Raw genomic sequence first — 22,940 nt, forward strand, 5'->3', positions numbered from 1 at the left:
GGGGTGTAATAGGAACCATCTGCCTGCATCACAGAATATAGTTGTGCTACATAAACAGTCAAAATTGGTTTGTCATTCGTGGGCGGGGTAGTGGGTTGTATAGGTGGGGGTGCTGCTGGAGCTGGGAGCGAAGGTAACAAAGGAGTGAGCATAGATAAATAAGTCACACCACAATTAAAACAATCTTCCCTGCATTGGGGGTTTCGGGTGCCACACCTTAAACATGTCCAGGGGGGTGGGTCAGCCCCAGCATAGGGTGGTGGTTGGTCATTTTCAGGGGGGTTACTTGTACAGTCACCGCAAGGGTGATAAAGAAATACAACCTTCCCTCCCTTTTCTATCTCCTGCTCGGTCCATTTCTCTCTGTGAACAGCCTTGGCCACATTAAACCAGGCTTCTGCTGTCTTCAGCAGGTTGTTATCATTCAAAATTCCTCTCTTTTCTTTCAATATCTTTCGCCACTCTTCTGGCTGTAACCTGCCTTCTGCTGCAGTAATACTACATACTTTAAACAGCCTATTTGCTTTCTTTTTTACTTTATTATATTAACTTCTGTCATGGCAATGATAAAATAAATGCAGCAGGGACCCTTCTGTCCCTCAACAGAATTATTTTGACTCATACTAACGTAAGGTATGTTTCCCTGTGGGATTCAAAAAACACACAAGACTGCGCTCCCTGAACTTCTCCCTCCCACAGAAAAAGACCCCTCTTTCTAGTTGCCATTAGAACAGAAGGAAAAAGAATATTTTCTGGTTTTAAAAGACCCATTCGTGTGGCCAGCACGAACAAAGCCTTCAAAAAAAATATTACCAGGGCTGTCCCATTCTTTTCCGTTCTGTTCTCTCTCTCGGCCACTAGGTGGCAGGCTAAGACTCCTTTCCCTGTCTTACTTGCCTGTGCTCAAATGTTAAAACTGCACCTTTTTTTTTTTTTTTTTTTTCTCTATACTGCAATTACTTGCAAAAATGTCCTGCCTTTTTTTTTTTCTTCTTTCCCTTCACTTATAACACTTTATTTCCCTTCCAAATAATATACACAGGTTCTAATTGTATCCCAATTCCTGCATATAAACCTTTCATAAAAATAACCCTCAATACTTACTTTCACAACACAATCATATGCCTTAATTATCTATCAGCAAATTCACTTGCCTATTTCTTTCCTATTCACTTTCTTTTTCCTACTGCAAAGCGTACCTTAACGCGGAAAAAACAGGAGTTCGGGCAGTTTAACGTCTAGGGGTTATCGCCCAAGCACCTATGGGCTATCTCTTCTACTCTCAACAATCCCCACCCGTCCTCATGAATTCTCAACACTAATACACAAACACATTTTGGACATAACATACAACTTGATTACAAGAGAGAGAAAGGTCGTTCAGGGATCAATCGGCAGGATTCCGCGCAGTTACCAAACCGTAACGCGCTAAACACTCCTTCCCTCGCAACGCGCCAAACCGCACAGTCACTACCGGGATTCCCGTGTTTCCTCTCTGAACCGACTATACCTTACTCCCCCTTTACCCCTCCTTCCACCAAGTTTACAACGTACAATGACACGACCTCTAGTCAGCCGACAAAAAATCCCACTCCACTCCGGGCTCCCACTTGCGGCACTGACTAACATATACAACATGTAAACATATACCGAGTGACAGATAGTCTAGGTAACAGGTTTGAGTTTAAAACGGGCTCTGGGCAAGATATCTACCTGTCTTTAGGTGACCTTCGGAGAGCCGTATGAGACACAGAAATAGACCAACAGCGGAGACAGTGCGTATCGGTAGATAATAAATGTTATCTTACCGTACTCCAGAGGTGATCAGTCTCCTGCCGCGTCCGCACTTGGTCCACCCCGGTCCCTCTGCGCACGGCTGTCCGTTGGTTCAAAACCCAGAGCCCCACGTTGGGCGCCAACTGAATTGGATAATTTGGATCAGACCAAAAACGTCTTCAGAGTATCTGTCCTCGTCCAGATTATTTTCCCTATATATATATATATATATATATATATATATATATAGTGCATGCACTGAGAAAAGATCACGCTGACACCACGTTCAGTATGATAATGTCTGACTTTATTCCTACAGAGCCTGCGTTCATATACAGGGGCTGTAGGGGAGGGGGTTTGTATGCAAAAGAGCTAGACAGCTCAGTGATTCTTTTGTTAGGTCTCGTCCTTGTATGGTCTTGTTGTTGTGATTTATGGTCTTGTTTTTGTAGTTTTTGAACATATCAGCATTGGAATGGAATTCCTGGGTGCCATCTTCCATACTTGATGGGAGGGGTAGCTGTGGTAGCCATTTTGAGTAAGGAATCATAGCAAAGTATTACAGATGAAGAAATAGGCATTTTATCCAATCCATCACACTTACCTCTGTAGTGGGCTCCGGTACACACTCCAGGGTTTACTATTTGGCTTTTTTTCAAAGCTCCCAGGCCCTCCAGGCCAATAGAAAGCTATGAGCTCATTCGGTGCAGCTTCCTATTGGCTCATGTGACGGGGAGCTTTAAACTGCAGGAGATACTGACACCCTTTTCAAAGGTAAATATTTCCGGAAGCAGGGGGTCCCCGGAGCTGAAATGAATGGGGTTCAGCTCTGGAGACCCCCTGCTTCAAACATGTATTTAAAAAAACTTTAGAAAAAAACAGCTTAGATTGCTCCTTTAAAGCAGCCGTCCAAGCAGCTGTTTTTTTTATTTTAATTATTTATATATTTTTCACCTTTAATATGTAAAGGAAAAAGGAATACCAGCACGTGGGTTAAATATGTGCCCTAATGTGCAAAAAAAAAAAAAATAAATAAAATTAAACCTATAAAACACACAACTATCCTATATACAGTGTAAAATATCCAATCTCTGTGAAAAGTGCACTTACATAAACAAATGTCCAAGTGAAAATGTCCCGCAAAGTAAGTCCACTTTGGAGAAAGTATCCACAGGTTAACTTGATCCAGATGATACTGTAGGTGTGTCTCTTCACACTTGTTCCAAATCGTGCTATACAGCAGTGCATTGATGCATAGCTTGCCAGCTCCTGTTGTCTTTGTTAGGCAGATCTTCCTTCACTTGTGCTCTGTTGATTTCCTTGCGGGGGTGGGGGGGAGGGGAGGGTTCAGCTGCTTTGTCTGCCTGTGCAGATCGGTGCAGGGCTTGGGGGTGGGGGGGTGTTGGAGGAGAGAAATCAGTGGGCAGCTGGGAGAAGGGGACTCACAGCACACACACACCCCACACACACAACCAGCCCCGAATCGGTGCAGGGCTGGGGGGGGGGGGGGAGGAGGAGGGGGGATCAGTGCGGCTGCTGAGAGAAGGGGAATGCAGGGGACTTGTGCTGCAGCCGGCGCCTCACTCCACATCTTCCTCCCTCCTCCTCCCGATCCGACATTGGACCGCAAGTGGCAAAATATTTTGTCGGATATTGTCTGACATTGGACCGGAAAGGGTTAAAATAGTATTATTTTGTAATGAATAGAGATACTCAGTATAATTGTATAGGGTACAATGTTTTGTTTATAGGTTAAATATTCAACCTATTATAAAAATGCACTGCTTTCTTAAGCTTTTAATTACCAGACAGATCTTCCTTCTAGCGCACTCTATGGTGTCTTGAAATGCATGACATTTTTATTTATTTATTTAAGGTGGAAGCCATCCTAGGACTAAAATGAACCAATGATAGTTACATGTTTGAGGGACTAAATTTAGATGATTTTTTGGTTCTTATCCATTTTAACAAAGATCCATATAAGCTTATGCCTACCGGATTACACCACTTTTTAAGCACAGCCTGTATGTGTATATGTATATCTTTTATTTATATAGCACCATTCATGCACATAGCGCTGTTTGGCAGAAATCCACGAGACCTAATACCTGTAGCACAACAGTGAATAAGCACTTCAACATAAAAGTAGACATTAAGAAAAGGAGTCCATGCACCAAAGAGTTTACAATCTAAGTGGTAACTAGGAAGAACTTACGGAGACAGTAGAAGGATGTTATAGTAAGTGCATCTGCAAGGAGCCATGGTAAATGCATACAAGATGTATAGTATCAGCCAACAGAGCTACCCAAATGCTTCATTAAAGAGGTGTCTTTTAAGATTTGCCTTAAAGGTGGAGAGAAGATGCAAGTTGGATATTGAGGGGAAGGGCCAGAGAGCGTTTTAGATACAAAAGGGGTAGACAGAAGACATCCTTTAGCTCACCGTAAGATTCGGGAAGGTGTATAGCGAAAAATTAGGGCAGAGATGTAAGGAGGGCAGAGAAGTGCCTTAAAAGAGTGGAGCCAGAAGAAGGATTTTAGCATGAGATGCAGAGATAGATGTAGGAGAGAGTGATTCTGGCAGCAACATTTGGATAGATTGTAGGGGAGATAGGTGAGACGCAGGAAGGCCGAACAGTAAAAAGTTACAGTAGTGGAGATTGGAGAGAAAGTTCTGTGTTATTTTTTTAGCAGTAGAGCTACAGAGGAAAGGGCGTATATTTGCAAATTTACGAGGGAAAAATCGACAAGTTTTAGCTACATTATGAATGTGAGAAAAGAATGTGAGGGCGGGGTCAAATGGGACACTTGGGCAGCGAGCTTGTGATACATATAATAGTGCTGCCAACAGTAATGGGAAAGGGGGTAGTAGAGGAGGAAATATGAGGAGCTCCATCTTTGACATTTTAAGTTTGAGTCAGCGGGGGGAGGGGGTGGAGCATCCAGTATGATATAGCAGAGAGACATTCAGAGGCTTTGGTCTGTACAGCAGGTGTAAGGTCAGGGATTGAAAGGTAGATTTGTAGGTCATCAGCAGAGAGGTTATATTTGAGCCCAAAAGATGTGATAAGGTCACCTTCAGGGAGTCTGTAGAGAGATAAGAGAATGTCTCAGGGCAGACCCCTGGGGTACACCCACAGAGAGATCGACAGAGGAGGAGGGGGTGTTGGCAAATGAGACACTGAAAGTACAATGGGAGAGGTGAGAGGAAATACAGGATAGAGCTTTGTTATAGATACCAAGAGTATGGAAAATGTGAAGGAGAAGAGTGTTGTCCACAGTATCAAATGCTGCAGAAAGGTTGAGTAATGTGAGCAGAGTGTAATGACCCTTGTCTTTGGCAGCATGGAAGTCATTAGTTTTTTTTTAGTGAGGGCTGTTTCAGTTAAGTGAGCAGTGCGGAAGCCAGATAGTAGAGGATCTAGGAGAGAATAGGAGGTAAGAAAATTAAGCAAGTGAGAGAATACAAGGTGTTCAAAGAGTTTCGATGTAAAAGGCAGGAGGGAGACAGGGCAATAATTAGAGAGACGGGTATGGTCAAGTGTGCTGTTTTTGAGTAAACTTATAACTGTTGCATGTTTGAAGGTGGGAATGGTACCAAAGCAGAGATAGGAGTTAAACATGTGTGTGAATGTTGGGATTAGACTAGGAGAAAGTAGTTAGAGGAGATGGGGGAATAGGATCAAGTGGTAGAAGGAAAGGAGGAGAGCAGTATCAACTCTTCCTCCTCTGTGACAGAGGAAAAAGAGTCAAGTTAGGAAGACGAGGTGTAGAATATGAGGAGGATACAGAGGGGGTGCCTTGCTGAATGGAATCCACCTTTGTCTTGAAATAGTCATCAAAGTCCTGAGGTGAAATGGAGGAAGAAAAACAGATAACAGACGGTGGTCTCAGTAGAGAGTCAAATACAGAGTTGGCGTGAGTTAGACTTGTGATAGATGGAGGTGGAGAAGGGGAGGAGTCCGAGTAAATGAGATGAGATGACGTCAGAAAGAGGAAAGTGGGAAATGGAGAAATCGGAGTGAGAATTTTGTTGTGTGAAAATCAAGTCCAAGTTGTGGCGTCCTTGTGGGTGCTGGCTGCAGTCCATTGGTGAAGGCCAAAGGAGTAGGTTAGAGAGAGAGAAAGCAGGAAGCCCAAGGGAGACAGGGGTCATCAATAAGGCAATTGAAGTCCCGAAAGAGATGAAGGGAGTCACAAGAGAGAAAAGAGAGCCAGGATTCATAGTCGGAGAGAAAGACAAAAGGAGATGAGTAGGTATGCATTTAATAACCGCCACCCACAGAGGTAGATGAGAGAAAAAATCTTGACAGTGTGAACCTCAAAGGAAGGGAAAAAAAGAGAGGTGGGTTTAGGAAGGGTTCAGTAACATCAGATTGAAGAGAGGAGTCGTCCCATGCTTCCACTCATGCCATCAGGGTGCCGAGTGTGGTGAAAAGAAAGGCCGCCATTACAGAAGGTGGCTTCCAGTGCAAAGTCAGACCGAGTGAGCCACGTCTCGGTTACTGAATAAATGAGTGTGAGAGAAAATTAAGTCATGTACAGAGAGGAACTTGTTAGCAAGGGAGTGGACACTCCAAGGCGCACAGGAAAAAGGAAGAGGTGAGGTAGATAAAAATTGGTATGAGGTTAGAAGGGTTTACACCAGCGGTGCGCAAACTGGGGGGCACAAGATTATGTAGGGGGGGGGGGCGCAGGCTGCGTGCGGGGAAACCTGGGGGCGTGCAGAGCTGTGCACGGGCGGCCAGAAGCTCCGTGCAGAGGCTGCTTCCAGTTCTCTGCTGTCTGCCTGCAGAGGGGGCGGGGCCTTCCCTGCACACAGACTAGCCCTCCTCCTGTCTGTTACCGCCCATTTTCAGCAGCACATGGGGGGGACCTGAGCAGGCTTAGTTACTCCCTCCCCCCACCCACCAGGTGTGTGTGTGTGTGTGTGTGTGTGTGTGTGTGTGTGTGTGTGTGTGTGTGTGTGTGTATATGTATCTGTGTGTGTGTATATGTATCTGTGTGTGTGTGTGTGTGTGTGTGTGTGTGTGTGTGTGTGTGTATATATGTATGTGTGTGTGTGTGTGTGTGTGTGTGTGTGTGTGTGTGTGTGTGTGTGTGTGTGTGTGTGTGTGTGTGTGTGTGTGTGTGTGTGTGTGTGTGTGTGTGTGTGTGTGTGTGTGTGTATATATATACAGTGTTCGACAAATCACCCAAAAATCTACTCACCCAACCAAAAAATCTACTCGCCACCTAGTCCCACCCCTAACCCCGCCCCCAGTTCCGCCCCCACATAAAATATATAAAAAAAATACATTTAATAAATTCCTAGTCAGAACAACATTAGTTTTTGACATAAATGTAGTTATTGTATTACATTATACTACAATTAGTCCTTGTTACGTGTGTGTGTGTGTGTGTGTGTGTGTGTGTGTGTGTGTGTGTGTGTGTGTATATATGTGTCTGTGTGTGTGTGTGTGTGTGTGTGTGTGTGTGTGTGTGTGTGTGTGTGTGTGTGTGTGTGTGTGTGTATGTCGGATCTAGAAATAAAAGCCAGGTGTCAATGACTAGTTTCCTGAACCCCTTAACCAGTGTCTGGACGTCCCCGCTTCACAATATCTAACTGCAGCAATCCCGCCTGGGATCTTACCTGATCCGCAGTCCCTCAATGTCCAGGTACCCTCATTCCCGCAATGTTATACATTGGAGGGGATGTGTTCCCTACCTGTCTTCTGGGTTAAGGGGGGTTCCGATGTCTTCCGTGTGAAGCTTGAGTCAGATCTGGAAGAAAGCAGTATAGGTTATTTCGGTTAGTATAGGGCAGTTAAGATATATAGGGTAAATAAGAGATCCAGAAACAGAGTGAGACAGACACAGAGAGAGGGAGAGAGAGGGGGGGTGAGAGAGAGGGGGTGAGAGAGAGAGGGGATGAGAGAAGGGGCGAGAGAGAGAAAGGGCTGGGGGGTTGATTTAGGGGTGACTGGGTGGGGGGGTGACTGGGTGGGGGGGGTGACTGGGTGGGGGGGTGGTGAGGTGATTGGTATCATACACACACACACACACACACACTCTCCCCCATGCACCTGCACATACACACACACTCCCATATGCACACACATACACTCCCCCATGCACACACACACACTCCCCCATGCACACACACACACTCCCCCATGCACACACACACAGACTCTCCCATGCACACACAAACACTCTCCCATGCGCGCACACACACACACACACACACACACACTCTCTCCCGTGCACACAAACACACACGCACACAAACACACACGCACACACACACTCTCCCATGCACACACACTGTCCCATGCACACACACACTCTCCAATGCACACACACTCTCCAATGCACACACACTCTCCCATGCACACACACACACACTCACACTCTCCCATGCACACTCTCCCATGCACACACGCACACTCTCCCATGCACACTCTCCCATGCACACACGCACACTCTCCCATGCACACTCTCCCATGCACACACACACACACACTCTCCCATGCACACATACATAAACACACACTCTCCCATGCACACATACACACACACACACACTCCCATGCACACATACACTCACACACACCTTCCTGGGCACTCGCTGTGCCTCTCCTGGGTCTCTCACCCCCGCGTCACTCCTCCGCTCCCACATTCCTCTCTGCTCAGGGCCTCTGACATAACTTGTTACCTCTCAGAGGCCTCTCTGCTCCCTGGTGTCCGGTCCTCTCCTCGGGGAGCTGACGGGTTTGCGGTCCACGGACCCGCGGCGGGGAGGCGGTACCGACCTGGTCCCCAGGGGCGGCTCCATGTCTTGGTGCCTCGCGTGCTCCTGCTCGCTCTCTGAACTGTCTGAGGCAGCGGGGACGCGTGCCGGCACAGAGAGAGAGGCCAATCCGCGCGCGAACCAGCGGCCAATCCGCGCAGAGCAGAGAGCACACCAATGACAGCTCGAGCAGGGGCGGGACCAGGGGGAGGGAACCCACCAATCACAGCGCGGGGCACGGCGTGGGGATGCAATGCGAGGCGGCGATTGGCTGGGGCGCAAGACTTGGAACACAACGCTAGCGGGCAATCAGCGGACGGGTGAGTGTGCGTGTGTGCAAGGCGGGGCCCAGAACTGAAAATGGGAAAGAGCTACCGGATAACATAGCGGAGAGCAGCAATCAGTGGCGAGCAGGAGCCTCAACCAATCACAAGGTAGGCCGCTCGTTAGGGGCGGGCTCATATAGAGCCTGGCCACGCGCCCACAAAAGCCTGGGAGCACGCGCCAATCAGCAGTCAGGTAGGGGAGTTTTTTTTTTTCAGCGCGAGCAGGGAAATTTCAGCGCGAGCAGGGACATTTCAACGCGAGCAGAGAAATTTAAAAAAACACACGTGTGCTGCTTGGGCCAATATTTACTCGCCCGGAGGTTAAATCCACTCGCCCCGGGCGTGTAAATGTATATGACTGTCGAACACTGTGTGTGTGTGTGTGTGTGTGTGTGTGTGTGTGTGTGTGTGTGTGTGTGTGTGTGTGTGTGTGTGTGTGTGTATATGGGTATGTATGTATATGTATATACTGCAGTGTGTGTGTGTGTGTGTTGTGATTGAGTGTGTGGTGTGTGTGTGTGTGTGTGTGTGTGTGTGTGTGTGTGTGTGTGTGTGTGTGTGTGTGTGTGTGTGTGTGTGTGTGTGTGTGTGTGTGTGTGTGTGTGTGTGCTGTGCCTGTTGGTTGTCTGTCTGAGTGTGTGTGGGTGTTGTGATTGAGTGTTGTGTGTGTTGGTTGTGATTATGTGAGTGTTGGTTGTGTGTGTTGTGACTGTGTGTTGTGATTGTGTGTGCTGTGCCTGTTGGTTGTGCCCTCCTTACGGTGTCTGCCCTGCAATAGCGCTGTGTTTCTGCTCTCCTCCGCTGGCAACCTGCTTCGCTGTGATCCTCTGCAAGTGAGAGGGTAGGCTGCACTATATCAATCATACTATGAATGTACAGAAATAATAAAAAACAAAAGTGTAAACACTTCCCCGCTCGTGCTTGCAAAATTATGCAGGACACCCTGTGCTCAGGCTTCGAGTGTTGGTGATGTCACCGCTCTCCGCGGCAGCGTGGACGCAGCCTAATTTTGCAAGAGCGAGCGAGCTGTTGAAGTATGTAAGTATTTAGGCTGCGCTTATAGTGCCGGCGACGCGACGTCGCCCGAAAACAAATGCATTGTCGCCGCCGCCTCGTGCGCTTATAGTAAGCGTGACGTGGTGACACAATTTTTTGAAGCCGGCAATATTTGATTTTTCAGGGGCTGTCGCCTGAAACAATCAATGGCCTGGTCGCCATCGCGGGCACTCTATGCGAGGCCTTAGACATATTTGTATTTACATTGTATACCGTTTAATAAAGGGTTTTTTAATGTGATTTTGATTACATCAGGCAGGGGGGGCCCGAGAAATTTCATGGATAAAAAGGGGGCTCGGCATAAAAAGTTTGCTCACCCCTGGTTTACACCACGCAGAGGACAAGTTGGATGTGGGAGGCGAGGACAACAGTATTTAGAAATTAGATAGGGACGAGGATTGAGAAAGATATCCCCAGAAGCAAGGAGGACAAGCATTGGAAGAAAGAGGATGTGTGAGGAGGTTTTGTAGTGGTGTGTTTTTGTGCAGGGTGTATTGCTAAATGGTGACAAAGGGCACAAATAGGAAAGGAGTTAATGTGAACCGAGAAGTGGAGAAGGAAGGAGAGATTGAGATATGAATGAAATTAGAGGAATAATGAGGATGGTAGAAAGAATAATGTAGCTTGGAAAGAAGTGCGGTCAGAACAAATATAAATAGTAGAACAGGCATGGCAGTGGTAGTAATGCTAGTTTAGTGGTGAGGACTGGGCAGTGAAAATTAAGATACGAATGGTGATGCACTAGAATGTTGATTGAAATGTGCTGTGTCTTCTTGAGTCTTTGATAGAAGATGTCCTCCTGTCCAACTCTCTGCCACTTATAAACAGGCCACTTGCACACAGGACATTGCAACCCCTCGTGCATGGTCGGTAAACCTACTCGCAAGCAGCCTTTTGGCTCATCAGTGTGAGCATGGTTAGTGGCCTTGCAATGTGAAGCTAGTAGTGATGACAACCAGACACAAAGTACAGTAATGGTGAGTGACAAAAATCCTCCACCATACAGTATACAACTAATAAAGATGCCACTTATGAGCGCATTCACATGTCTCAGACATTTCCACAAACCTGCCTTTCCCCCCATCATGTCTAAGCATACAATGCTTCCACTGCAGCCAGGGATTCTGGGTATTGACATGCATTACTCGTGAAATTCTACATTTTGATCCTATGTCTAATAACAATGAAGCCATTTCGTCTTTTGATCCAAAAATCATTCAAGCCTGCTAACCTCGTCTAGGTTAGCAGGAACCTATACAAAAATGTATATTATTTCTTATTGTCCTGTGGACTGAAGTTAGTGAAATATGTGAAAATGCCTAAAGGGTTAAATGAATGAAGCGCAATGCTATCTGTGATTCAGTCAAATTAAAAAGTGACAAAATCCAGAAAGAAGATTCCCTTAGTATTATGAAGGAAAATCATGGGTGCACAAGATCCATAGTGAAAAGTAATAATATACACACACATTTCTCTTATTTATTTCAGTCATAGACACTCTCCACCTCTTTAGCCGATATAATAGGCAAGGTTTTTCAATGGTATAGGGATTTAATTGTGTTGCGTGAATACCCTATAATATTCAGAAACTTATTTTTTCTTTTCCTTACATTTTCATATTTATTTTCTATAACTCAATCACTATTATTCTGTGCTTTAGAAAGTAAAACGTGGGAATAATTAATCCTTTTTTTTGTTACTGTAAGAATTAGAAAACAAAGACAATTGTTCAGTGTTACCATACTGGTATAGCACCAGTCTACAGCCAAGTACATCCATTTATTTGTTTCCAATGCTTCAGTTTTAAAATACACAAAACATCTTTTATTTATGACTTAATTCCGGATTAGTGTGTCTTTGTCTGAAATAAGTTGCCATGGAGTCCAAAGCAGCAGAAAGCTGTGAAAATGTATTTTTTTATGTTGTATTTGTTCGGTTCGGCAAAATGTCACTGTCAGATTATATTCACAGAAATCCCTTGCTTGCCTAATACAATTCTAATAAGTGAGCATGCAGCGCTGTTCACATCATGAAGAGTGTCGTCATTCTTCTAAGCTTTTCAAAATAGTTTTTATAATTCTAAAGTATCCCAAAATGCTGGACTGAGTTGAAACAGTATTTACTGCACACAGTGCTGGGAGAGAGTATTTATGCATTTGCCTAATAGTTGGGGAACTCCTATATCTTCTCATAACTCATTCCCACATCTGTCATGTAATATGAGTAGAAATAAATTATTCTTACATAACATTTATCAGGCTTACTGTTTCTATAAGTAAGCAATATACATTTATGAGCGATTACTTTATCTATGTAGTCGTGCCCTCGGGTAAAACACAAATGGCAAAGGAAAGTAGAGCCATAAGTGGTTTGCTCTTTCACTCAGGTAATGCATATATTGTTCAATTGTTTATACAGTGGCCTCCATCATATATGTCAAGTTTATATAGTATGTTTTTCCTTTGTTTCAGAGTTGCTTGTTCGTTGGTTTTTTTTCCTCTTGGCTAACGAAGAGTAGAATTTAAAGAGCAAGGGTAGCTCCATTGTGCTTCTCCTGCTCATACATACAGTAATTAAATGTAATACCACACTTGTATATTTACTATTTTATATAAACTAATGTTGTAATCTTATTGTTTTGCATTTGACCTTTCTGTAGTGTGAGAGCTTAGTATGTTTCTCTCATACCATGGGGTGTATAAAAAAAAATTGCGTATTTTTGTTAATATAACTTATTCAGGGGGTGGAGTTAAAGGTGGTAGGAATTGCCATTGACTTTAACAACAAGACAATAGCATTGAATGATCATAAAAACAATCCTGGTGGCCACAGTAAAGCAGTCCAATATTCCTACACTGATGGTAGGACTAGTGGTTCTCTTTTCCTGACTTGGTTCTACCCACGGATGTGCCACCATTTGCTGTTCTAGCACCACTTGGGTACTTTGCAATCATTGGAAAATGCAGAAACACTGACCTACAGGACATGCTGTCTCACAGGGGGTTTTACTGTTCACCACAAAGTACTGAAACAGAGGCTTCTTGACAACCCCCGGTGCAGGAGAGGAGTTTAGCAGGATGCCACCTTATCCTTACTACTCTGTACTGATTCTTAGATTGCCTAGACATTCTCCAACACAGTACAACCACCTACTTTTGCAATACACTAATAACAATATAAAATACAGAGAAGTTAGACTGCTCTTTTTCATAAGCCCTTGGCTGGCAGAGGGGTTAAGATCGCATTACCGCATTGCAGGCCCCTATCTCATCCAACAACTGATACTGTAACTTTTCTGCTCCTAACCCACTTTATACAGCACACTTTCACTACACACTTGTTAATCTATAGCTTTAATAATAATGTAAGACCTTAACTATCCCTAGTCTACGTATATTTACACACATTTTTGCTCAAGAGGTTCTCACAAAACACCCCTGCTGGGTATCTTGTAATCTCCTGGTTCCTTTTTTTACTCCTTTCTGAGCCAAGACTTTAAGTGACAATTGGTTCTGAAGCCACACACAACAGTTCTTGTACGATAAACCCTTGTCTCCTGACACGCTCAGTACCCATTCTCGAATGCAGAGATAAGCCTCGCACCCTATCCATTTGTCTTGTAATCTGAAATGAGATGTTTAGTAACCAAGGTGTTGTGAATTGTACAATAAAAATATTAACATAATTTTAAATAAAGTTTTTTTAATTGACCATTTTAGAAAATAGTCACCTGAAGCTCACTAATTAAATAAATCACTTAAAGTTAAGTTGTAATGCTAGATGGGACTTTAAGAGTTCAAACTGCATTATATTTATTAAGCGGTGCTATTCCATAAGATACTTTATAGTTCATTCAAGTTTAAGGGACATACGGTGTCTTCCAGTGCTGGAAGGTGTCTTATGGAATAATAGCATTACTTGGTAAATATTCATTAAACTCCGATAGGTGCATTTATGGGCAACAATTTCAGTTTTCTCACAGATTTGCATAATTAAGCATTATTTTCGGATTTCCAAACCATGCAAAACCTGATGTTTGTTATGTGACTTGGTTCCAGCTATTAAATTCCGGTTGGAAAAATGTAACCAAGGGGACATGCCAACCAACTGGCCCAAGAAACGGGCGACCCATGAGCATACACCAGATACCCAAACAATACACAAAAAAGTATCTCACACCTCCAGATAGCAGAGGAGAGACCAGAAAAGACCCTGAGTATATGCACCCAAGACACCTATAGATACAGTATACAGATACGTGAATGTGTAGAAATCAATGGGAGGAGTTAAGATACCTATAGTAGATAAAAACAGAAGACAAAGCACATACCCCTAGAACTACTATCTGAGTGATGATTGAGTTCAATAAAATCATTTTATTGGTATAAAATTGAAAAAAAAATGGGGTATAACATTAAATTGAATAAAATATGAAAAATGACTTGGCCAGCTACAGTCTCACTGTGCCAGCTGAGCCAAATATAGAGGTATCAGCTGCAACAGTAAGCACCTAATAACATAATGTCAGCTGTGGTATAAATCAGGACACAGAAATTATGGCTCGGTTTGTCACAAGGGGTTATAGCAAAACCTGTCTTAAAAAAAGGACATCAACGTGCAAATTTATCCAAACATCATGAACTATTAGCTTACAAGACACAGCCATATAAACAACCCACATTGATTTGATTTGTAGGAAACAACACCCACAGGTGGAATCATATTAACTCAATACTTAAAAATCACTGGCATCTCCTACTGCACGATGAGGACCTAAGATGAGTTCTCAGACTTAAGCCTACTCTAGTAACCTGTAACCTAAAGGATTGCTTTGTCCAAAAGTCGCCCTCTGGTGACGAAACGCGTCAGGGAATCCTATTTGCGCAATTACGACGTTGCGCATGAGGCAGCTTTGGAGCGCACGATTGATCCAGCAGCCATTTGAAAGTGAAGGAGGCATTTTTCCGGTATACGAGGACTGAATTCTCTTGGCGAACTACACCACGGTCCTCCTGCATCATCTCCATACAGCCCTGAGGGAGTAAAGAACTTTGGATGTTTGCAGTAAAGAACCGGATGGTGGTGAATTATTCACGCAATGTTTTAAATTGATTTTACTCCTGAGAGTGTTACTCTTCCCCCCCCCCCTTCCCTTCCCTTTTTACTATTAAATATACAGTATTATTCTATGGGGCGTGCGCTCTCTCTTCTGTTTCTTTTGTAGGTATCTTGGATGTGGTTCATCCTTATTGAGAGCAGCCGAAGACCTCCCATACCAGTATTAATTATCAACACTGTTAATGGACTGATTTAAAAAGGACTGGTTGGACTTTTTTCCTTTATGCTTTTTTGCACCTTTTACATTTTTCATGTATATGTTGTGAAGTTTTGTGTGATACACCAGTATTTAATCACTTATATGTTGTTTATAAGGAATTACACTTTACACTTTTACACCTAAATTGACATTATTTTATTAACACTTTAGTCACTATTTGAGTTTATTATAATAATACTGTGGCGCTACAATTCTTTGTTTTTATATATATATATATATATATATATATATATATATATATATACCGTATTTCCTCGATTGTAAAACGCACTTTTTTTCCCATTTTCACATGGCTGCAATAGGACTGCGTCTTACAATCGATGTACTGAAAGAAAAAGAAAACAGCTAGGGGACGCTGCCGGAGATGCCGGACGGGTTTTCTGTGTGCAGCAAACATCATAGCTGTGATCACAGCCCCCCCCCCCCCTCCCCTCCGTGCAGAGAGATCACGGCCCTCCTCCCGCTCCTCCTCCATGAGGTGCAGATAGTTCAGCGGAGATGCCGGATAGGGGTCTGTCTTCACAGCAGCCCCCCTCGCCTGTCAAATCTCTGTGTGAGCTGCACGTGCAGAAGGAGCTGTGTGTGTGTGTATCTCTGTGTGTGTGTGGGGGGGGTATCTCTGTGTGTATCTCTGTGTGTGTGTATTTCTGTCTGTGTATCTGTCTCTGTGTGTATCTCTGTGTGTGTGTATCTCTCTCTGTGTGTGTATCTCTGTGTGTGTGTGTATCTCTCTGTGTGTGTATCTCTCTGTGTGTGTATCTCTCTGTGTGTGTGTATCTCTGTGTGTGTGTATCTATGTGTGTGTGTATCTCTGTGTGTGTGTATCTCTGTGTGTGTATCTCTGTGTGTGTGTATCTCTGTGTGTGTGTGTGTATCTCTCTGTGTGTGTGTGTGTATCTCTCTCTGTGTGTGTGTATCTCTCTCTGTGTGTGTGTATCTCTCTCTGTGTGTGTGTATCTCTCTCTGTGTGTGTGTATCTCTGTGTGTGTGTGTGTGTGTGTGTGTGTGTGTGTATCTCTGTGTGTGTGTGTGTGTGTGTGTGTGTGTGTGTGTATCTCTCTGTGTGTGTGTGTGTATCTCTCTGTGTGTGTGTATCTCTCTCTGTGTGTGTGTGTGTGTGTGTGTGTGTGTGTGTGTGTGTGTGTGTGTGTGTGTGTGTGTGTGTATGTGTATCTCTCTGTGTGTGTATCTCTGTGTGTGTGTGTGTGTGTCTCTGTGTGTGTGTGTGTTTCTCTGTGCGTGTGTGTGTATCTCTGTGCGTGTGTGTGTATCTCTGTGCGTGTGTGTGTGTGTGTGTGTGTATCTCTCTGTGTGTGTGTATCTCTGTGTGTGTGTGTGTGTGTATCTCTGTGTGTGTGTGTGTGTGTGTATCTCTGTGTGTGTGTGTGTGTGTGTGTATCTCTCTGTGTGTGTGTATCTCTCTGTGTGTGTGTATCTCTCGCTGTGTGTGTATCTCTGTGTCTGTGTGTGTATCTCTCTCTCTGTGTGTATCTCTGTGTGTGTGTGTGTGTGTGTGTGTGTGTGTATCTCTTTCTCTGTTTGTGTGTGTGTGTATCTCTCTGTGTGTGTGTGTGTGTGTGTGTGTGTGTGTGTGTGTGTGTGTGTGTGTGTGTGTGTGTGTGTGTGTGTGTGTGTGTGTGTGTGTGTGTGTGTGTGTGTGTGTGTATCTCTCTCTCTCTCTGTGTGTGGGTGTGTCCTTCCATTCCCTCTCCCCCCCTTCCCTCCTATCCCTCTCACCCCCTTCCCTCCTATCCCTCTCCCCCCTCTTCTGCCCCCCCTATCCTCTCTCTCCTTCTCTACTCTCCTTCCACCTTCTCCCCCCTCTCTGTCCCCCCTCTCTCTGTCCCCCCCTCTCTCCTTCCACCCTTCCCCCTCCCTTCCCCCTCTCTCCCTCCCTTCCCCCTCCCTCCATCCCTTCCCTTTCTCTCCCTCCCTTCCAATCTCTCCCTCCCTTCCCCCTCTCTTTCCCACCCCTCTCTTTCCCCCCCTCTCTCCTCTCTCTCTCTCTCTGTCTCTTCTGTCTCCCCCCCCCCCTTTTTCTCTCCCCCCAGAAAAAAATTCTGCAAATACAATATAGTGTTTTTTTCTCCCCAAATTTTATTATTAAATCAAGGCTGCGTCTTAGGCCGAGTCCATAGAAGGACAGGCGGCGCTGAGGCGTGCGGACGCTCCGCACAGAGCCCCTGCATCCTCAATGAGGATGCCTTGAGAGGGGGCTCACGCGAGCGTCCGCACGCGTGCTCAGACTTTGGAGTTTTCAGCCGAGCGCCAAGCTGTTTTTCAGCGCGCTATCGGCTGAAAACATCCAATCAGCCTTCAGCAGCGTCAACGTCACGGCGCCGTGACGTCGGCGCCGTGACATTGACGTCAGTGCGTCGCGGGCGATTGGCCCAGCGACGTCACTGCCCCGCCTCCAACCACCTCCCCCCGGCTCCCCACGCGCACGCTGGCTCGCCTGCAAGTCCGTGCAATCGCGCTGACTGAAGCAGGCGAGCCTCAGCGTTAGCGCACCTCCGCTCTCCCCACACGTCTATGGCCTGGGCCTAAGGCTTTCTGGCATTCCCTAGACCATTGGTTTTCAACTTTTTTTTTTTCTCTCTGGTCACCCCCTAACCACAGTGCTTAGTTGCTGAGGCACCCCTATAACGGTACAGGGTCACAGAATACACAGGACAGGGAGACTCACAGGAGAGTCACAGAGGGGGCATGGAGTCAGAGGCGGCAGGGGCGTCACAGGAGTCTTAGGGGGCAGAAAGTCACAGAAAACACACACAGACATACAGCCTCACTTCTACTGCCCATGCTGCTTCCTCCTCCTCTGATTGGCCACACCCGCAGGTTACTGACACCTCTTCCTCTTGGGCATCTGCTGGGTAAGGCAGCCAATCGGGATACAGGAAACTGCCCTGCTCTGGGAGATCGGGGAAATCCTGTGGCACCCTTTTGATTCTCTCACAGAACCCCAGGGGGCAGCAGGATCCCAGTTGGGAAACACTGCCCTAGACCATACTACTTGGGATGGGGCACTCTTTCTAATGAGATCTTTTAAGGGAACTGTAATTGTGGAATAGTTTGGGATGAAGTGACGGTAATAACACGCTAAACCCAAAAGAGAACGTACCTGTGTTTTTGTACGCTGACTTGGGACTTCTTTCAGGGCAGCTACCTTACTGGTCAGTGGGCTTACTTTCCCACCCCCAACGACATAGCTGAGGTACTTTGTTTCAGCCTTCCCTAATGCGCATTTCTGTGTATGCATGTATATCTTTATTTATATAGCGCTTTACAATACACATAACATAATATTTTAACACAATGGGAATAAGCGATTCAGATAAAACAATTGGAAAAGGAGTCCCTGTCCCGAAGAACTTACAATCTAAATGTGGATAGCTTACAGAGACAGTAGGAGGGCGTTCTTGTAAGTGTGTCTGCAAAGGGCGAAGGTCAGTGCATATGAGATGTATAGCAGTATCAGCCAGCGGGACTACCTATATGCTTTGTTAAAGAGGTGCATTTTAAGAAAGATCATAAACATGGAAAGAGATGGTGCCAGTTGGATATTGAGGTGTTCCCCTGTGGCGGGTGAGGACCCAGATCCATTTCCCCTTTCACAATGTGGATAAACAGAAATCTCTGCACATTCTAGGGTTTCAGTAAGTTTACATGGTGCATTTGTTTACCTTTCTCGGACCGTGGTTGAGACATTTCGTCATTCACCTCTCCTGTATGGCAGAGTATGTCAAATGGGCCCCTTCATTTGGCTAGGAATTTACTCTCAGAAGTAGGTAAGAGCAACATCACTTGATCCCCAGGTTGGAACACCCACCTGCAAGCATTTTGGTTATAATGTCTCTCTTGATTGTCTTGATCGTATCTAAGATTCTCCCTTGCAAAATGGTCAACCATGTCTACACGGTTCCTAAGATATAACACAGGGAACCACTGTTCCTCCCAGAACTTCTTCAGGTGGTCTAAGATACACCCCGGGGTTAGCGGCCATATAGGAGCTCAAATGGAGAGAATTGGGGAAGGCTTGGGGAACTTCCTGCACAGAGATGGTCATCCCAAGCGCTTTTTTCAAGTCTACCTATTTCCTTAATATACTTGTCACGGGAGACCAGGCATTTACACCTTTTTACCAGGATCATTGAGAAAAACAGGTAAAGTAAAATAAATTGTAAATTTATTCACAGGAAAAGGCATACACACAATGGAACACAAACTACATAAGAAGAGACACACTTGCTTGGGACCTGGAGTTAAAACTAGACTTTCCTAGCTATTTGACACGTTAAACAAGAGTCTTTAGTTGACCGGGACTTAACCCGAAATGCCCTGGAACACAAATCGGCATGAAGTTCCAGACGGCACTGCTCCCTTCTCCACGGAGGACTTGAAATCACTTGATCGGGACTTGGCTCCAAACGTCCTGGAACTAAAATCGGCTTGAAATCCCAGCCCCGACCGCTAATTTCGTTTTTGAGAACTTGGTCCCAAAAAGCGGTTTGTTTCGAATTTCCCACTTGAATTCTGGAACTTAGAATCTCACCAGGTGATTGCCTGAGAAGATGTTAATAGTATTTTGGAGTCCATTCACAAAATACTACAACCAATCACAGCGTGGGAACTTGCCAATCAGAGCGATGCCAGTTTTCTGAAGCGGGGATTCTTTATCAGGCAAGAGCATGTGCAAGTTTGCAACCTTAGCCACTTGCAATTCAGAAGCCACACGCTGGGTTAGGCTCCTCCAAGTTTGGTGGGGCAAATGGTAGTCTGGAGGACTTCCATTCATCCCAGTACATGGGTTCTTGAGCGTAGCCCTCCTGCCCAAATGTTCTTCACATCTCTGGCATCCTCTGTGGCTTTCATGTCCGATGTCTGTGTAGACTCACTGACACCAATTTGGTAGCCCAGTGGCTCACTCAGAACATTGGTTCTGAAAGTCCAAGCTCATAATACCGTGCACAACAGTACATCTTATACATAACACAAATGTTAATAAAAATATACTTATACATGTCCTAAGTCTCTGGGTATGGGGAATATAATAAAAAGCTGCACTTTATTGTCTATTAGCCTATATTGCCCACACACTACAGTATACACTAGACTAGGACTGGACTTTAAAAATCCCTTTATAATCCCTTTTAAAACCTTTATTAGTGAGCCTGGTTACCCCCTCACCGTCACAATACTCTTTAGAGTTCGGTTAAACCTTTCTACCTATCCGTCAGTCTGTGCATTTTAGATCGATGTTCAAACAGACTTGACCTCTAGTAATTTTAAGACAACCAGTTTAGCAATAAAATTAGTCCCTCGGTCTGTTAATATTACCTGGGGAAGTCTGACCTGTGAGAACAGCTCCAACAACTTGGCTACCTGCTTAGAAATTTGTGTTCTCGGGGAATGCCTCAAGGTATTTGGTGGCATAGTCAACTATCACCAGAATAAATCTGTGTCCCTTCGCAGAGGGTTCTAGAGGTCCTACCAGGTATAACCCAATCTTGTGAAAGAGGACAGACCAAGGGTATATGTCGCTTCTGACTGCCTACCTGGCATTCAGGACATGCCTCACATAATTTGTTGATATCACCATGCATCCCTGGCCAGAAGAATCATGACAAAATGTGGTAAATGGTTTGGCTCTACCGAGGTGACCACTCCAAGGGAGAGTGGGCCAGGGTGAACACAGCCTTAACAAACACGGTGGAAACCAACATTTTTCTAGTGACCTCCCCTGTTTGTGTATGCTTGTTAACCCTATACAGAATAATGTTAAACAATTAGAAATGAGGAAGCGTCGTTACACCTTGTGCATTCAGTACATTGTCATTGATTTTAACCACCACCTCATATTGTCTAGCAAGGACTGGGTCATCCCTCTGCCTCTGGCAGATATCAGGAAGAGACAACTCAGGTAATGCTCCATGTCCTGTCTCTCCATCCTGCTGGCCATTCCCAGTTATTACTTGTAACTTGTGTACATGCGTGGGGCTTTACCCAGGAGCATGAGGGGAGGGTTAACACCTTCAGGAATTGCTCCATGATAACTTGTTCGAGGATCTGCTCCGTGGTGAATTGCTGTGCCTGCATCCAGGTGCAGCAAGCGGTTTGTTATGACCTGAGGTCGCACTTTGGAGGTGAATTTCAAGGTCCAAGATCATTGTCAGTAGGCTTCTAGGGTCAGGCCTAAGCGATACAAAATGACTGATTTTACCAGTTTGTTGTCCTTAGCCTGATCTTCATGAAGGCTCTGATATGCGGCCTGGACTTTTCCAAATGTGGCCTAGGCTTTTCCAAAGAGGAACAGGGCAAACATGGCTGCCCAGTGAGTCATCGACCAGCCTTGAGCATCGACAAGGTTAGAAGGAAAGCCTCTGGGTCCTCTGCTGGCTTAATTTTTCCCAAGACAACCGGTGGGCTGCCTGGAAATTTTGGTCTAGCAGACAGCGGGGACTGGGATAGCCTTTCATCTTGCACTGTTTGGTGCTTGGCTTCCTGTTGCAAGTGCTATTGTACACTGGCGACACACTTTATTCGAGCTTGGCTAGTCCCACGAATTCGGGTATACCCGGGTGTATTGAGGTTTGTGACTGTTTTCTGCCCGAGTGCATTGAGGTATTTTCCAAGCAGGGATTGAAGCATTTTATTCCCGCTGGCTGCAATACTGCACAGTATATATATATATACTGCATTACAATTCATGAATTTATGCCATCTGGTAGACACGCGAAGCATTGCAGCCTATTAAATCCTAATCATTATCATTTAACAGATCAGCCGCCCATCAGCCAGGCATGAACCCAGGCTGGGAAGGCAAATGCAACGGGGCTTGTCAGAGGTGAGGAGTGGCACATTCCAGGTATCTGCCAGGTACATACCGGGTATTTGCTCGAATAAAGTGTGTCGGTGCAGTAGTAGTCTGTTTTGCTTGGCCTGCTCATGCAGAAATTCCCTAAAAAATGGTTCTATTTCCCCCCCTCCCACCCCCACGTTGTGGCCCTTTTGATGCAGGGGCTGCTCAGAATCCCACTTCACACCGCATATGTTGCAGTGAGAATGCAACAGCACATGAATTGTCTGAGGGTAGGCTTTTATTCAGCCGCAAAACATGAAAAATAAAAAGAGCTTACTTTCAGCATACTATAATCACCAAGCAAAAAAGTCCTGAAATGGGCTGTGCTGTTTGCCAGCAAGGGCCAGTCTTTTGTCCCGCTAGTGCTGTGCTTTCCGTAGGGTCTATAGTCTTGTAGGGGAAGGGATTTTTGAAAGTCCAGCGGTCTTACAGAGAGTGTAGTTAAAAAACATCCATGCAAACAAACCTTGTTCCAGGGTTTCCCTCTTTCCTCCTCAGAGCCTAAGGCCTTGACCCCGCTGCCTACTACGGACGCTGTACGGACGAGAGCCTTCCCCTCAATGGCGCCAGGCCCGCTTCGAGGGGGGGGCCGCAGCGCTGGGGCCAGAGTTGCTCCTGCTTCAATAGAATTTAGAGCAGGACTCGCAACGAGCGATACGGCACGTCCCCCGGCGGTTCAGCCAATGAGGGCGAACCTGCCGGGTGACATCATGGCCGCGCCCCCGTCACTCCCACGCCCCCCCCCCCCCCCCGATCTCTGAGCTGCAGACCAGGGAATCGTCTGCACGCGCCGCCTATCTCGCGGGCGCGCGTT

General features: G+C 45.4%; 1 protein-coding gene across 2 annotated transcripts in view; it reads left to right on the forward strand.

Annotated features, from left to right (window-relative positions):
* Nucleotides 1–22,940, forward strand: part of RAD51C (RAD51 paralog C) — a 114,131-nt gene that overhangs the window by 82,970 nt on the left and 8,221 nt on the right. The window contains exon 8 of one of the 2 annotated variants that reach the window (XM_075589778.1): nt 12,401–15,047. The exons of the other annotated variant lie outside the window; for it this stretch is intronic. Coding sequence (XP_075445893.1) covers nt 12,401–12,437 — 37 coding nt within the window. The 3' untranslated portion in view covers nt 12,438–15,047. Of the gene's footprint in view, nt 1–12,400; nt 15,048–22,940 lie in introns of those variants that run through there. 2 annotated transcript variants of the gene reach the window in all.

Source organism: Ascaphus truei, chromosome 3 (assembly GCF_040206685.1).
Source record: "Ascaphus truei isolate aAscTru1 chromosome 3, aAscTru1.hap1, whole genome shotgun sequence".
Taxonomy (NCBI): domain Eukaryota; kingdom Metazoa; phylum Chordata; class Amphibia; order Anura; family Ascaphidae; genus Ascaphus; species Ascaphus truei.